Below are 14128 nucleotides of genomic sequence, written 5' to 3'. Positions count from 1 at the left end.
CACCTGCCCGCGTGGACGCTGATGTCCCCCCACACCTGCCCGCGTAGACACTGGGTGTTCCACACACCTGTGTAACATTGTCTCTCAACCCCCACCCACACACTGCAAGGCATGTTCCCCCCACACTCACACATGTCCCTGTGTAGACACTTGCAAGCTCTGGTTGGGCACTCTCAGGCTTATCCTGCCCTCAGAGGGAGGGTTGGGACCTGGAGAGGTGGGAGCCCTGGGGCCCTCTGGCAATTGACAGGCCCCAGAGGGGCTTCGGCTCAGTTCCTTTGGAAAGGGTGGGGTGGGTGTGGGTGCGGTCAGCCACACGCTGCACATGCAGGCACACAGGCTCTGGGGCAGACACTGACTCCTGGTCTACCTGAGCGCACTCGGTGCCCCCAACCCCAGCCAAGGGAAACAGCTGCCATGGAGCGGTCAGTGCTTACAGGGGCTGCTAGCCAGGGGCCGGGGAGCTCTTCCCCACGGGAGAGGGAATGGCCGCAGCTGGGAGGCATCCGAGGCAGGAATCAGCCGTGGGGTCACGGCGGTTGCTTCCAGCCCTCTCCCCTGCTGCACGTCCACAGCATCTTTCTCCCACCCTCACCCAAACCACAGGGACCACTGTTCCCTGCACTCACCTTCACCCCTCAAGGCACAGCTCACCCCTGGCTTCCTTGGGAAGCCCTGCAGAGATGGCCCTAAGAAGATCCATGGCCAACCGTGTGTGAATGGGGACAGGACCGATGAACTCATCAGTGAAGTGCACAGCAAGCCCTGTCCGTGCCCAAGCCTCCCATGGGAGAGAAGTGGGTGCACGGCCCCTCCCCACCAGCACTGTGGGCAGTGGGCACTATGGGCCGTGGGTGCCGTGGGCTGGGTGCTTGTGCTAGGGCTTCTCCAGCATGGGGCTGCATGGGTGCCTCCCATCTGCGGACACACACGGGCTGCTTCTCCTAGGGCCTGCTGTGAGGGTGGCCAAGGCGGGCTGCCAAGGGGCAGGGCAGGGTGGCTCAGGCAGACTACAGAGCCCCCCTCCCGCCCTGCTGCCCCCAGACAGAGCCCCATCTGGGCAGGGGTGGGCATCTGTGTCAGCCTGGAGGTCCGGCCAGCATGTGAGGGGGCAGTGACCCAGGACCCTCCTGTCCTCACTGCAGCCCTAAGAGACCCCAATGTCCTCAAGCAAACATTCAGAAGCCATGTCGGGCATCCCAGAGGCAGCGCCTGCAGAAGGTCCCGGGCACTTTGCCAGGCTCAGGGCAGTGCTGGATGCAGTGAGTGGGGGCAGGAGACTGGGCAACCAGCAGCAAACTGAGGCGAGACTCACATGTGCAGGAGGTCAGAGGCCAGAGCCCAGCTCCGAGATCCCCAGGACAGGACAGCGTCACCCACCACCAGCCCCACCCCTGCAGCACCAGCCTGGGCTGAGTCCACGGACACGGGGCAGGAGCCACGGCCCACGGGCGGAGGCTCCAGCCACAGTTCTAGAGGGCACAGGCTGGTACCTCTGAGGCTGCAGGCACGTGCATGCACGTGTGTACACATGCAGTCCACACAGCTGGAAACAGCCGGCTGCCTGTAGGACAGAAAGCTCCCCTTCTCCCACGCCTCTGCTCAGTGGGGGGACTGCAGGGGGAGAGGCTGGGAGGAGCCATCTCCCCTTTCCCAGGTCCCGCTGTGAGCTGCCCCTGGCAGGGGGCCTTCCTCAGAGGAAGTTCCCAGGATCTGCACTCGGGGGTGAGGCCCCTTCAGGGGGGCTTCCCGCTGTGCTGGAGGCTACATTAGAGAGCCGCCTCAGCCCCCAGATCCCAGCCGCAATCTTGCCACAGCCCGGGGGTGCACAGGACTCCTCCTGAGCTCCAGGGCAGCCCCCGCAGCCGGCAGGAGGTGCGGAAGCACAGCTGGCCACTGTCGTGGGGTGACATCTCAGCCCTGAGCTTCCTTCTTCTCATCTGTGAGGGGCAGGCACCCCAACTGGGGATCAATCTCAGGCGGTAGGACCACCACGGTGATTATGTCTGCAGCCCCAGTCCAGCTGGGCCTCGGGGGCCCTGGGGAGCCCAGTCCAAATGGGGAGGGGATGCCACATTCCTGTCCCACCCAGGCCACTGGAGGGGTGGAGCGTGGCACCCCGCCCCCAGCTCTGAAGTGGGCTGTGGACCTGGGTTCCACAGGTGGAAGCAAAGCACTGGGGTGGGGGCCTGCTGCTGCGTGGGGGCAGCTGTTTTCCACCCTCCTGTGGTGATGGGGGCAGGTCAGTCCTTCAGGAAGGAAGCTGCATGGGCCTGGCCAGAATGATCTCTGGCTAGACCTGTGGCCCTGAAGCACGGGCACCCCCCTTCTCTGGAGCAGCCCCTTCCTGCTCTCTGCAGGCTGTGGGGGCTAAAGATTCCCTCTCCTGATACTGTGGGGGCAGGAACCTGTCCTCGCCCTAAACCCCTTCTCCCCCCTCAGCCTGGAGGCTGCAGCAGCTGCCATCCTCACCACCCCCCACAGAGGCCCCAGCAGAGCGGCCAGTGTGGACAAGCGGGAGGGAACCCAGTTCCAAAACAGCTTTCCACCTCCCGTCTGCAGGGAGAATGGAGCCAGGCTCTTCTCTGGGTGGGGAGTGAGGGGTGGGGTGGGGTCTGGAAAAAGCCTGATGTAGTTTCCACCAGCTCAGCCCGGCCCCTCAGAGACCGTCCCCACCGAGCTGCCCTACCACTCCCAGCACCTCTCCCTTTGGGTTCAGCCAGCAAAGCCCACCCCAAGGCCGTCCCAGTGAGACCACGGCAAGGCAGGGGCAAGCCCAGGTGAAGTCGAAGCCGAGACAAGTCCATTCACGCACTGGGGAAGCACCGAGCCAACTTCCCACTGGGAGCCCCTGGAGGGGGAGAAGACAGAGGTGGCCCTCCCCATCCGGCAGACCCCACCCAGCTGCAGGACGGAGATGGGGCAGCAGCCTCCAGCCCAGACCTGCCTGGGGGAGACCCTAAGAGGGGCTCATGGGGTGGGGCTGGGCGGATCAGGGGGCGGGACGAGAACCTAGAGTCAGAAGGGGCAGGAGAGGGTGGCAGGAATGGAGAGGCTCCCTCCCCCTGTGCAAGAGGAAGGTGGAGTTGGGGGCAGGAGCCGAGCCCTGGGCAGGAGAGGGGACGGGCCCAGCCCTCTGGGAGGTCCTACGGGAGGTCCGCCTGCAGCCCAGAAGCCTCCCCCATCTCCTAGGGTGCCCCACACTGAGGTGAGCCTGGTCTGGGGGTGTCCGGCCCCTCACCCCCAGCCCCAATGCTGCCCCCGGGGCCGTGGGACCCTGCGCTTCCCCCAGCACTGCCGTCCTGAGGCCTAGACAGCTGGCCAGGCAGGGAGGAAGGGAGGGCGGGAAGGCCGGAATACAGGCGGGGCCGGGACCAGGCCGCCAGGACCCTGGGCTTCAGAGTTGGGCAGGGCCAGGCTGGGAGGACGCCAGACTCACTCCGACCCTGGTCCCTGCCCTGTCCCTGTGCCAGGCCCCGGCAGGGGCAGACAACACTTCCTTTCTCTGCCCCTGGCTCCTATCGGGGAGGGATGGGCCCCAGGCGGCCTGGACGGCCCTCAGCCAGGCGTCCCTTGGGGGCGTCAGGGAGGCTCTATGACCAGCCTTTGTGAGGTGGGCTGGGAGTGCATGCTCAGTGCCCAGACAGGTCAGGGTGGTGAGGGCTGCAGGAGTGGACTGCTCAGCCGCCCGCCTCAGGCAGCGGGCACTGCAGAGACCAGGCCACTTCCCTCACAAAGCAGGGGCGGGGGTCTCCTTCCGGAGGGAGCAGCGGGCCTCCTCCCCCGCCCAAAGGTGGCGCAGAGGGAGGGACACATACCTGCCTTAGTTATGCCAGGAATGTGGCTCCCCAGGCAGGAGTGGGAGGAGCCGTCTTGGGGGCTGTGGACTGGGGGAGGGGCCCTGGCTGGGCAGAGCCAGGAAGACTGGCAGGACCAGGAAGACCAGGCAGGGCAGAGCCAGGTGAGAAACTGAGGAAGGAAGTCCCCGTGGAGCAGGTCCAGGTGTGGCCCAGCAGCAGGTGCGCCTCCGGCACAGCTCGGGCAGACCTGGTGGAGGCGTGGCCTGGGAGGACGTGCCCTCCCCCACCCTGGGAGCTCTGAAGGGCCTTTGGCTCCAGGACGGGGGTTCCCCATCAAAGGTGGGACCCAGCCGGGCGAGGTGGCTCACACCTGTAATCCCAGCACTTTGGGAGGCCGAGAGGGGCGGATCACGAGGTCAGGAGTTTGAGATCAGCCTGACCAACATGGTAAAACCCGTCTCTGCTAAAAAAACAAAAATTAGCCGGGCATGGTGGCATGCGCCTATAATCCCAGCTACTCAGGAGGCTGAGGCAGGAGAATCGCTTGAACCCAGGAGGCGGAGGTTGCAGTGAGCCGATTGGGCCGTTACCCTCCAGCCTGGATGACAGAGCGAGATTCCATCTCAAAAAAAAGTAGGTGGCACCTAGTGGACTCAGGGGTGGCCTCCGAAGACTAGGAGCCGCCCAGACTTCACCCTGTGCCCTGGGAGGTGGGGTTAGAGTCAGACGGGGAGCGGCCAGCTCGGCACAAGCCCCCTTCATCCATCCCCCTCACTAGAGCCTAGGGTGGGCTTCAATGCCCTTATCTCCCACAGTTGAGGGGAGGGTTGGGCACACAGGACGGTCCCTTCTCCAGCCAGGCCGGTTCCAGGGACCTTGTCCCTCAGGGCTCACCCAGGCTTCTGGGAGGCATTTTCCCCATGCTGGCACCCGTGCCCCCAGCCCCTGCAGATATGGCTGGCTGGCTTCCAGAGCAGAGGCCCACCTGTCCCACGGGAAGCTCCTGGGCTCCCGGGCACCTTCCAGGGGCCCCACCCATGCTGCTTCCCTCCCAGAGGCAAAGCCACGGACCCTCCTCCCAGTGCTGCGCTCGGCCTGGGCACTCACTCCAGAGCTAGGGCCTGGCGTGCATAGAGCGGCTTTGGCAGGACTGCTGGAGTGGCTCTCCTGCCAGGCGCCCTCTGACCCCACAGCAAGCCCTCAGTTACTGAGTCAGGGACCCTCGGGCTGGACCGCAGGCTGTGGGTTAATGATTCCCTCCCCTGATCCTGCAGAGACAGCAACTGTCCTCATGCCGACCCCCTCCTCAGCTCCCGACATCAGCACCCCACAGCTGGTCCTAGCTGAGTAAAGCCACATCTTTTCCCCAGACCACAAGGGCCCCGAAGACGGCTAAGGTATCGCATCCCTCCAGTGGAGGCTGGGTTAGGGAGGGACCCGGGGACCCTCCTCTGTGCTGCATTTGGACCCTGGACCCTGAAGACAGCTTGGGGTCTGCTGACCACTGGATAGATGAGAGGCCACAGTGCTGGCCACTTTGGGTGCTGCCCCTCCCCCACACAGCCCTCCAGGGAAGTACAGAGACAGAGCAGTGGACAGTCCAGGACCCCGCAAGGACCCCACAAGGGCCAGGCCAGCGTCAGGGTAGCTAAGTAGACAGAAGCCAGCACTTTCCTGCTGGCCGGCGGAGCAGACCGGAGGGACAGGAAGTCAGGACCCTTGCCGTGGCCTCAGAGAGGAAGCATTCTCCGGGCCCCCCACCAACATCCCTTCCCAGACAGCCATGAGGGAGCAGACAGGATGTGGGGGCGACAGGGACCTCCTATGTTTTCCCTGCCACATTCCCCAGCCAAGGACCTCAGCCCCCAACTAGGACTTGTTCTGGCGCTGTCATGGGACTTCTGCTCCCCCTGCCCCGCCTCCTGCTGGGGTCAGGCTTAGGGCCACACTCAGACCATTCAGCAGAGACGTGGGAACAGCGAGCAGGAAGACCTCCCAATGGCGAATTCCGCACCGTCCAAATTCACAGAAGCCCTCACCTCGAAGCCCTGCCGTCCCACCCTACCCCCACGGTTGTGTGGGGTGCTCAAGGCGTGGGCCCCTCTAGATGAATATTTGGGCTAACACAGGAACTTAACAGCTGGTGACATTCACCTGTCCAGCTTCTCCCTAGAAGGGGCCTCCAGGAGGAAGTGTGGAGAGCCGGGAGGAGGCAGGAGGCCAACCCTCGCAGGGCTGGGACTTGCCTTCCGCCCCAGGGCCAAAGATGTCTAACTCAGGGCTGGCACCGCGGACCTCTGACGGCTGGAGGTGTAGCCGGGAGGGGAGGCTAGCGGAGGACCAGGTTAGATCACAGTCAGACCACAGGTCAGACCACAAGACGCCGGGTGCTGCAGCAGAGCACAAGAGGACCCCTCCAGTGACCCCTGCAGCCTGCCCACCTCGGCCACCAGCCCGATCCCCATCGGCCCCCACACAAGCCCTCCACCACGCACCTTCCACACAGAATTCCACCTCCTCCAGGTTCCGCAGAGTGATGCGCATGAGACTGGAGTTGAGCATCAGTTCGTTCTTGTGAGCCGGCCACAGGTATGGGGGTGCAGGGTTCACGAAGAAGATTCGGGTGTCCCCAGTGGACACCTGGTTGTCACAGATGAGGGGGTCTCCAAAGCCGCTGATCACCACCTTGTTGCCGCCGTCCAGCAGGCTCTCCCGGGCCACCAGGTCTTTGCCCTTCAAGTACCTCCAGACCCGGACCTGGGGTGGACATGGGGGTAGGTGTCATTAGTCCTCTCCTGGGGAGAGGGCTAGACTGGGGCTGCAGCTGCTCAGTACAATGTCCACAGTAGATTCAAGCCCTGTGCAGAGATGTGGGGAGACCTCTGGTTAACCCCGCTGTTAGACGCTGGGGAAGCACACCCGCGGCGGCCGCACACCCGCGGCGGCCACAACCCACGCAGGAACACTCAGGGGATGTGCCACCTGTGAACACACCCCCCCTCCAGGAAGCAGCTCCCACCCCAGGTCTAACCAACTTCAGCCACCCCAGCTCCAGTCACGTCCCTCTCAGCTGAGGCTGAACTGGGGAAGGGGGCCCACATGGCTCAGGTGCCTGACTCCCTCCCCTCCCCACCTGCCCACTGCTCAGGGCCCACCTCCAGGCAATCCTGGGCAGGGGTCATGGAGGACTCCGCTTCAGGGTAAGGGGGCAGCATGGCTCCTGGGGGCCCTGCCCTCGGGAAGTGAGAGCCCCTTTTCTGGGCTCCTGGTCTGCACAGTCAGGGCAGCCCCAGAACCACGGAATCAAGTTTGGGCAGCACGGGGCGCCCCACCCTCCACCTCCGCGGCTCTAACGGTGGCCTGCGGTAAGCCAGCAGCAGACCTGGCGGCCCTCGCGGGGACAGGGACCCAGGCACCCCTTGAAAACGGAGCCAGGAGAAGAAAGCCCCTTCCGGAGCTCTGGGGGGCTGCGGCCGCAGGACGGGGTGGGACAATGGTGGCCTGTCCACTGCGGAGCCCCGCGGGGAGCCTCGGACTGCCGCATCTGCAGGGACCCCTCAGCCGCCCGGGCAGCGCCGCTTCCAACCCCGTCCCCCAACAGCAGCTTCAGGAGGCAGCTCACCCAGCAGGGGGAGGGTCTGGTGGCTCTCCTCGCCTTCCCCCACCCCAGCCACACCCAGGAGCAGCGGGGAGGAAGTCGGGAAAATCCTGCAGGGACCTGGCAAAGTGCCCTGGCCGCTGTGGAGGAGACGGGGCCGGCGGGGGAGCCCAGCCGCAGCCCGCACCGCCGGCGTTCAAGAGGCTGCCGCCTTCTCCACCTCCGCGGAGGGGACGCAGGCCGACTTCGGTCCCAGGAGTTGGTTTGGGGGGCACAGGGGAGCCGGCTCTGGGTCTCCCCGGCCCCTGCTGGGAGAAGACGGTGGGGGGGGCCCGGCGTACCTGCCCCGGGGGCTCCCAGAGGCACCTGAGGGAGCCGCACGGCAAACTTCCCGGGCTGGGGGAGCCCCGGTCCCCGCAAGAGCGCGGCGGGCACCGGCCCTGCCCCCAGCACACGAGGCCCGGGGACGGCCCCGCCCACTTCTCGGCTCCCGCCCCCCCCACTGCGGCACCCCCGCCCGGCTCCTGGGGTCGCAGCGCAGGCCGCGCCCCGTTCTCTCTCCTGACCACCCCCCTCGCCCCGGGAAAGGCGTCTCGGGAGGCGACCGGCGGGCTCAGCCCCCCAGGCCCTCCCGTTCTCCGCGGCCGGCGGGGGGCGCGCGGCAGCCGCAGTCCCGGGCGACGTGCACTTGTTTCCGCGGCCGGGGGGCGCGGGCGGGACCCGCAGCAACTTTCCCGGCGCCCCCCCGGGCTGCGCGGTCGTCAAGGGAGCGGAGCTGGGGCTGCGCGGCGGCCGCGCCGGTTCCCACGGCCCGGGGCGGGGTCCGGGCGGGCAAGGGGCGTCGCGGGGCGCACCTTGCAGGAGTAGGTGTGCTGCACCGGGTCCACGTTCAGGATCTCCTCCACCGTGCCCGTGAGCACCACGTTCGCCTCCTCCTCGCGCCGCTCCAGCGCGCGCTCCGGGCAGGTCCCGCCGGCGCCGGGCAGGACGCGCGCGGCCACCACCAGGAGCAGCAGCAGCGGCCGCGGCGGGCCCGGGCGGGACGGGCCGGGGCCGGCCATGGCGCAGGGGAGGCGGCGAGGAGCGCGCGGGCCGCGCCGGGGACGGGACTGGACAGGACGGGACGCGGCTCCGGAGGAGGCGGCGGAGGGCGGGGGGCGAGGGCGGGGGGCGGGGGCGGGGCCCGGGAGCGCCCCTCCCCTCCCTCCTCCCCGCCCCTCCCCTCCCTCCTCCCCCGCCCCTCCCCTCCCTCCTCCCCCGCCCCTCCCCTCCCTCCTCCCCCGCCCCTCCCCTCCCGCGCCCCTCCCCTCCCCCTCCCCCTCCCCCTCTCCTCCCCATCCCCTCCCCTCCGATTCCGTCTTCTTCCTCCTCCCCTCCTCTTCCCTCCCTCCTCCCCTCCCCTTCTCTCTTCTCCCCTCCCCCCTCCTCCCCCTCCCCTCCCATTCCCTCTCCTCTCTCCTCCCCCTTCCTCCCCTCCCTCCTCATCCTCCCCTCCCCTCCCCCTCCTCCTCCCCCTCCCCCTCCCCCCCTCCCCGGCCCGCCCGGCGCCCTGCGACCCGCGCTGTCTGCGAACAAAGCCCTGGGACTCGGCGCCCGGCGAGGCCGTGGGGCGGGGAGGGGCGGCCCGGGAGGGGGCGGGGAAGGAGTGGGGGGGCCGGCTCCCGCAGGCGCCCCCCCCCCGCCGCTGCCCCCCGGAAGTGCGGCTGCACCCGAGTTAATGCCTAATCTGGAGGAGACGTGACGGGACTGCCGAGGGGCTTCGGGCGCGCCGCCGGGAGGGGGGGCCCCGCTCGCCCCGGCCCCGAAGCCGCCCCGATCCCGCCCCGCAGGCCGCGCCCCTCCCCCGCGGGACCGAGGCTGGGCCGCGCTCGGGACCCCGGGGGCTGCGGCGAGGGGGCGGGTCCCGGCGCCGGCGCGGGCGCTGATTGGTCAGCACGGCGCGCGGCCCCGCCCTCCCGGCCCCTCCGCGGGGAGTCGCGCGCCCCCTGCCGTTCCGCGGCTGCAAGCGCGGGTCCCGCCACGCCCCTCCCCGCTACGGGCCGCGCGCCTCGGCAGCCTGGCCGGGCTGGGTGCGGGGGAAACGGGGTGAGGGCCCAGGCGAGAGCTCGGCCCAGCGGAGTTCCAGGGGCGTAGCGGAGCCCCCTTTGTCCCCTCAGACTGAGTCTAGGCCGGGCGTGGTGACTCACTTTGGGAGGTGGAGGCGGGAGGATCGCTTGAGCCTGGTGTTCGAGACCAGCCTGGGCAACATAGCAAGACCCCCGTCTCTCAAGCAGAATTAAACGTTAACTGGACGTGGTGGTGCGCACCTGTGGTCCCAACTGCTCAGGAGGCTGAGGCCGGAGGATCGCTTGAGTGTGGGAGGCGGAGGCTGCAGTGAGGGTGGCTTTACCGTTGCACTCCAGCCTAGCTAAGAGTATGACCTGCTTTTAGCAAGTAAATTTTTTGTTTTTTTGAGACAGAGTCTCGCTCTGTTGCCCAGGCTGGAGTGCAGTGGCACGATCTCAGCTCACTGCAACCTCCACCTCCTGGGTTCAAGCGATTCTCTTGCCTCAGATTCCCGAGGAGCTGGGATTACAGGTGCCCACCACCACGCCCGGCTAATTTTTGTATTTTTAGTAGAGACGGGGTTTCACCATCTTGGCCAGGCTGGTCTCGAACTGCTGACCTCATGATCCACTCACCTCAGTTTCTCAAAGTGCTGGGATTACAGGCGTGAGCCACTGCATCTGGCCTGTATTTATTTTTGAAGGACTGGGTCGGCCGTGTGCAGTGGTTGCAGTGGTTCACGCCTGTAATCCCAGCACTTTGGGAGGCTGAGGCACACAGATCACTTGAGACCAGGAGTTCAAGATCAGCCTGGCCAGGATGGCAAAATCCCCGTCTCTACTAAAAATACAAAAATTAGGCCAGGCGCGGTGGCTCACACTTGTAATCCCAGCACTTTGGGAGGCCGAGGAGGGCGGATCACAAGATCAGGAGCTCGAGACCAGCCTGGCCAACACAGCAAAACCCCGTCTCTACTAAAAATACAAAACAAAACCAAAAAAAATTAGCTGGGCATGGTGTTAGGCACCAGGAGGCTGAGGCAGGAGAATTGCTTGAACCCGGGAGGCAGAGGTGGCAGTGCTGAGATCGTGCCACTGCTCTCCAGCCTGGGCAACAGAGCAAGACTCCGTCTCAAAAAAAAAAAAAAAGGCCTGGGTCTGTGGTGCACCCCCTCATCCCAAGCTAGCTACTGATCTCTGGGTCAGAGTATGAAGGAGGCCCTGCCCTGCCCTGCCCTGCCCTGCCCTCACCCTTCGAGGGGTTCAGGAGAGACTCCTGGCCCAGCTTCACGTGCCTATTGTGACAAAGGGGTGAGGGGAGGACCAGAAACGGCCGGAGCTGGGACAGCCCTCGCTGGGCACACACAGTGGCCTTGGGGCAGCCGGATGGGGATCCCCCACCCAGATATGGACCCCACAGACCACGGAGGGCTCCGTGTCTCCAGCCAGATCCCCCAGGGCTCCGAAAGCCAAGGCCCAAGTGCCACAATCTGTGCGTCCCACCGTGGCCTGTCCTCGAAGTGTCCTGGTGGACAGCTGGCTTCTGGGGGGACTCATTTAGCAAACTGGAACCGAGAGACAGGGAAGGGCACATCAGTGGGGAGGGGGGTGTAGCTGGCACTGACTTGGGTCACCCCACCTGGGACAAGCCCTTCTTCCTGGACAGTGTCAGCCTCAATTCCAGGTGCCCCCCACTGCTGGCCACAGCCCCTCCCTCACGCAGAGCTCTGAAGGGCGTGCTCAGGGCCACCCAGGCTGTCTTCTGCTCTTCTGCCGCTGGCCGTAGTGGGATGTGAGTGCTCAGACCATCTCTACCCGTCCCTAGCCCAGCCCAGGCAGGTGGAGCAGGCTGTGCGGGCTGCCTAGGGACAGCTAAGGCCCCCAGCCCCTGTTCCTGTGCAGAGCCTGCCTCACGGCCCACTGGGTAGGCCCCAAGGAATCACCCCTCACTGCTTCCAGGAGCCTCCCCGGTGGCCTTTTGATCTGAGCAGGCTGGTCCCTGCGCAAGCCGTCTGCTGTCCCAGATGCTGGAGGGCCAGGTGGGTTCCAGCAAATGCATCTCTTTTTCTTTCTCTCGAAGAGAGTCTCCCAAAGGGTGGGAAGACCTGTCTTACTTCAGTTTTGGGGGTCCCTATTTTGGTCCCTCAAGGCTATAGCTGCAAACCCTCGCCCCTTCACTTGGCAACGCAGGCCTGGCCACCAGGATGTACCCTGGGTTCTCCCTCCTGACTCCTCCCCCAGCCCCATCAGCAGGGGTCAGAGGTGGACCCTGGAGGAGGGGCAGGCGCAGACACAGAGGCGGCCGTTTCTCTTTGTAGCAGCTTTTATTTCCAGCACTTGATCCTGCTCAGATGCTGGCGGGAGGCTCTGCGCTGCCTCCCCGCAGGCGAAGATTCATGTACACGGTGCACAGGGGCTGGAGGTCATACTCCCCCAGCGGGAGCTGGTCCTCCATGGGCTTCCCCTCGAAGGTCAGCCAGAACAGGTCTTCCTGCACGCCCTCCTGCTGGCTCACTCGCTGCTTCAGCTGCGCCACGGTCTGTGTCAGCACCACCTCGTAGGTGCTGCTGCGGCCCTTGTCATTCCTCACCAAGATGCTCAGAGGGACATCACAGCTGTCCACCACCAGCAGGACGGTGCTGCCGGGGCCCAGGCCCTGGCTGGCAAGGGAGACCCTGTCCTGCAGTGCGAGGCCACTCGGGTGGACGGCCAGACGCTGCTGGAAGGCGTGCACGCCGGTCTTCTGGGTGATCTTTGCCTTCAGCTCTGACACCGACATGGAGTTGTTCAGGGGCACTTTGAACTCGTGGCCCCCCAGCATCTTCACTGTCAGGTCCCAGCCCTGCAGGAATCACACAGGCTCAGAGACTCCACACCCGCCCCAGGCCCACCACACATGGGTCTGCACAACAAGCACCTGTGCCCAGGGACACCGCTCCCTCCGGCCTGTCCGCCACATGCTGTCCGCAGGGACCCGGGCACAGAAGGCACTGAGGGGTCCCTGCTAGAAGGCCAGCTGCCCACAGCCAGACGCGCCTCCCCTTACCTGCTAGGGCACCCCTCTGTGCCCCACCCCGACGCTGTCAGGAGTGACCCCCCTTCAGCAGCACACTCAGGCCACCTGGCTGACCACTCAGCAGCTTCCCTCTCCCTGCACCCCCGGGAGACCCCGGCTGGGGAAGGGAGAGGAAAATGGACTGGAACGCAGCCCAGCTGCCCCCCACCTGTGGCATCGCCTTACCATGGCTGTGGCTGTGGCACAAGCTCCCGTACAGCAAAGACTTCCGCGCCGCCTCTCAGCACTGGCTCCCGCGGCCAGCACCGGCCCTTTTGTACGCCTGAGCTGCACACGTCAGGGGGCGTGCCGGGTGAGCCCGCGCCTAGTGGCCAAATTCCGCTTCGGTTTCAGTTTCCTTTTCCCGAGGCAAGCCCCAGAGTGAGTAGGAGAAACAAAACAGAGTGACAGAAAGACAGGGAAAAGCTGAAGCAGGGTAGGCAGGGTCTCAGGGGCACGGGCAGGGACAGGGACTCAGGACAGCGGAGAGCGTCCCCACCCCCACCCAGCGCCCGGGAAACACCTGGGTATCCAGCATCCCGGGTCCTTCACAAGATGCAATAAGTCATCGTCACATGAACTAATGATTGGCAGTTTTCATTTTCCATTTACCAGTTTGCAAGATTAGTAAACTCGGAAAGGAAACGGCAGCCATCCAAACTACCCGGAGATAACCTCACTTGGTTTAGGGCAATATTTGCTCAGATTGGTGTTTTTTGTTGTTGTTTTTGTTTTTTGAGACAGGGTCTCACCCTGCCGCCCAGGCTGGAGTGCAGTGGCAGGATCTCAGCTCACTGCAGCCGCCTCCTCCTGGGCCAAAGCGACCCTCTCACTTCAGCCTCCCCAGTAGCTGGGACCACAGGGGTGCACCAGCTAATGTTTTGTATTTTTAGTAGAGATGGAGTCTCTCCATGTTGCCCGAGTGGGTCTTGAACTCCTGGGCTCAAGTGATCCACCTGCCTCGGCCCGGAAGGTGCGGGATGACAGGCCTGGGCCGCCACGCCCGGGCCTCATGTTGTTTTTTCATAGAAGAGACGTGTCTTTTATTTTCTACAGAAATGAACTCTGGGGCCCTACTGAGAAAGTGACAAGACAATCCACAGAATGGGAAGAAATATTTTCCAATTATCTCTCTGATGAGGGGCAGCATCCAGGGTATGCAAAGAACTCTTACAACTCAACTTTAAAATGGGCAAAAGACTTCAACAGACATTTCTCCAGTGACACAGAAACGGCCGCCTACCACGGGAAGGAGGCCGGCATCATTATTCATGGGGAAGTGCAAATCAAAACCCCAATGAGGAGCTGATTCCGATTAGCATGACTGTAATAATTAAAACAGAGGACCGGCCAGACGCGGCGGCTCACTGAGCCTGTCGTCCGGCCTTTTGGGAGGCTGAGGAAGACATGCCACCTGAGGTCAGGCGTTCCAGACCAGCCTGGCCAACATCTTTAGTAGAAACCCCATCTCTACTAAAAATACAAAAATTAGCCGGGTGTGGTGGAGGGCACCTGTAATCCCAGCTACTTGGGAGGCTGAGGCGGGAGAATCTCTTGAACCCGGGAGGTGGAGATTGCAGTGAGCCGAGATTGCGCCACTGCACTCCAGCCTGGTGACAGAACGAGACTG

General features: G+C 64.8%; 2 protein-coding genes across 7 annotated transcripts in view; both read right to left on the bottom strand.

Annotated features, from left to right (window-relative positions):
- Positions 1 to 8503, bottom strand: part of AGRN (agrin) — a 43648-nt gene extending 35145 nt beyond the window's left edge. For all 6 annotated transcript variants that reach the window (XM_032262032.1, XM_032262036.1, XM_032262035.1 and 3 more), the window contains exons 1-2: positions 8253 to 8503; positions 6296 to 6557 (exon numbers count right to left, since the gene is read on the bottom strand). In XM_032262032.1, the coding sequence (XP_032117923.1) occupies positions 6296 to 6557; positions 8253 to 8459 (469 nt within the window). In that variant the 5' untranslated portion in view covers positions 8460 to 8503. The remainder of the gene's footprint in view (positions 1 to 6295; positions 6558 to 8252) is intronic.
- A 3245-nt stretch (positions 8504 to 11748) lies between these two features.
- ISG15 (ISG15 ubiquitin like modifier) lies at positions 11749 to 12825 on the bottom strand. Its single transcript, XM_032262031.1, has 2 exons — positions 12685 to 12825; positions 11749 to 12285 (listed from the first exon to the last, which is right to left on the bottom strand). Exons 1-2 carry the CDS (start codon positions 12685 to 12687, stop codon positions 11791 to 11793), a joined length of 498 nt encoding a protein of 165 aa, XP_032117922.1. The 5' UTR covers positions 12688 to 12825; the 3' UTR covers positions 11749 to 11790.
- Between the last annotated feature and the right edge of the window lie 1303 nt (positions 12826 to 14128).

This window comes from Sapajus apella, unplaced genomic scaffold (assembly GCF_009761245.1).
Source record: "Sapajus apella isolate SASKATOON/1434 unplaced genomic scaffold, GSC_monkey_1.0 scaffold127, whole genome shotgun sequence".
In the NCBI taxonomy this organism is placed as follows: domain Eukaryota; kingdom Metazoa; phylum Chordata; class Mammalia; order Primates; family Cebidae; genus Sapajus; species Sapajus apella.
The sequence above is the reverse complement of the archived record's forward strand: the minus strand, read 5'-3'. Positions and strand labels throughout refer to the sequence as shown.